The 1,957-nt window shown below is 37.8% G+C and overlaps 1 protein-coding gene across 1 annotated transcript; it reads left to right on the top strand.

Moving 5' to 3' along the window:
• Positions 1 to 279: 279 nt before the first annotated feature.
• Positions 280 to 1,047, top strand: LOC138904147 (uncharacterized). Its single transcript, XM_070192641.1, has 3 exons — positions 280 to 358; positions 433 to 862; positions 924 to 1,047. Exons 1-3 carry the CDS (start codon positions 280 to 282, stop codon positions 1,045 to 1,047), a joined length of 633 nt encoding a protein of 210 aa, XP_070048742.1.
• The last annotated feature ends 910 nt before the right edge of the window (positions 1,048 to 1,957 follow it).

Consider the following 1,957-nt stretch of genomic DNA (forward strand, 5'->3'; position numbering starts at 1 on the left):
GAAAAAATCCTACTGGGTAGTAGTTCGTTGTTTTTTCACCTTTTAAGCCAGGTATTTTCCACGTAAAAATACTTGTGTTCTTTATTTTCTGCATTTATTATTCCGCAACAGTAGTATAAGGAGCACATAGAAGAATCATGTCCTTCTATAATCTGTGCAAGCGAAAACTTTGACACTACACAAATCACCCCCCTCTTATCTAGTATTCAAGTATAAAACATCAATTGGTATCAGAGCGAGTTGTCCTTGAAGAGGCTAAAATCTTAAGAGAAGATCAAGATGAATGCACCACCTAAAAATTGGGAAGGTCAATTTACTGCTAGGCCACCACTCTTTAATGGGCAGTACTACTCTTTTGGTGAAAGAACAGAATGAGAGATCACATTCAAGGAGAGGACTATTAGCTATGGGACATTGTCATTGATGATCCAGTGGCTACATTGAAGAAAAATGCTGACGGAGTAGATGTGCCAAAGACAAGAGTGGATTGCAGTGCTGAAGACTTGAAGAAGTGGGAGAAGAATGCTAAAGCCAAGAAATGGCTTGTTTGTGGACTTGGTCCAGATGAGTACAGTAAAATCCAAGGTTGTTCCACTGCTAAGAAAATTTGGGACATACTACAAGTGGCCCATGAAGGAACAACTCAGGTGAAGATATCTAGAGGAACTCTACTATATTCTCAGTATGAGAACTTTGCTATGAAGGATGGAGAAACCATTCGAGAGATGTACACAAGGTTCACTACACTGATAAATGAATTAAAATCTCTTGGAAGGATTATTCCTGAAGAAGAGAAGGTTGAGAAGATACTTACTAGGGTCTTGCCAATCACTTGGGAAAGCAAGATCACTGTTATCCAGGAGTAACATTGTCACTCTCCCACTAGATGAATTGATTGGAATTTTCATTTTCTATGAACTTAGGAGACAAACCATGAAAATGGATATACTTAAGAAGGAAAAGAGCTTGGCACTCAGAATCACAGAAGGTTCTGATTTGGAAGATGATGAAATGGCTATGATCATCAAGACTTCAAGAAGTACCTGAGGAGAGGAAAGGGTTCTTCAAGAAGTGGAAGATACAACAAGGCAAACGCTCCCGAGAAGCAAACCAATGATAGTTGGTACAAGTGTGGAAGATGGATCACCATATCAAAAATTGTCATTTGTGAAAAATTGAGTGGAAGAAGGAAAGAGCTGAATGAAGGAACAGGTTCAACCCAAAAAAAAGCAACAACAAATGATCAACCCAGGCTATAGTCGCTGCTTAGGGAGAAAGCTTAGATGATGATGATGAACAAGCACTTAGGGCCATTGGAGAATCTGATAAAGAAACTGAGGTAAGTGTCTTTCATCTCAAAGACAAGATTAATTATTTTTCTAAAGAAAGGTTATCTAAGTTACTAATAGAGATAATTGATGAATCTAAGGATTTGAATAATGAAAAGGAACAACTGTCAAAAGAATGTGTGATTTTGAAACCTAAGTGCAAAAACCTGAAACTTAGGGCTTATGAAACTGAAAAATAAATTATTTTGTTGAAGAACCAGGTTCATCATCTTGACACAACTGTCCTAGAACTTAGATTTGAAAATCTAAAATTGAAATTAGGAACAGGTAAAAAGACAGTTGATCACACACAACTTACTTTAGAAGAAAATGTAGGAAAAATGAAATATGAGTTGTAGAAAAGGGATGAATAGGTAAGAGTCCTAAAGGAGGATTTGAACAATGTCAAGCATGATCTAGACAGAACTTGTAAATGGGACAGGTCCTCTGATGCACTTTCATGGCTACAAGAACATCATAGTACAACAGAAGAGGACTTCGCTTTGGGAACTCTGCACCTAAGTGGGATCCCAAAAGTAAGTACCTCACACTCCCTGAGAACAAGATTTGCACATACTGTGGTAACACTGGTCACTATAAGAGTGAATGCACTGCAAAAGAGAAGGTAA

The sequence above is a fragment of the Nicotiana tomentosiformis genome, chromosome 1 (assembly GCF_000390325.3).
Source record: "Nicotiana tomentosiformis chromosome 1, ASM39032v3, whole genome shotgun sequence".
Lineage (NCBI taxonomy): Eukaryota > Viridiplantae > Streptophyta > Magnoliopsida > Solanales > Solanaceae > Nicotiana > Nicotiana tomentosiformis.

What these genes read in the sequence shown, in the direction of transcription:
- LOC138904147 (XM_070192641.1), top strand. Translation starts at nt 280, where the DNA reads ATGAATGCACCACCTAAAAATTGGGAAGGTCAATTTACTGCTAGGCCA. An exon ending in TGGGCAGTACTACTCTTTTG is followed by an intron (nt 359 to 432) that starts GTGAAAGAACAG and finishes TTGATGATCCAG; the next exon opens with TGGCTACATTGAAGAAAAAT. An exon ending in AAGATCACTGTTATCCAGGA is followed by an intron (nt 863 to 923) that starts GTAACATTGTCA and finishes CTATGAACTTAG; the next exon opens with GAGACAAACCATGAAAATGG.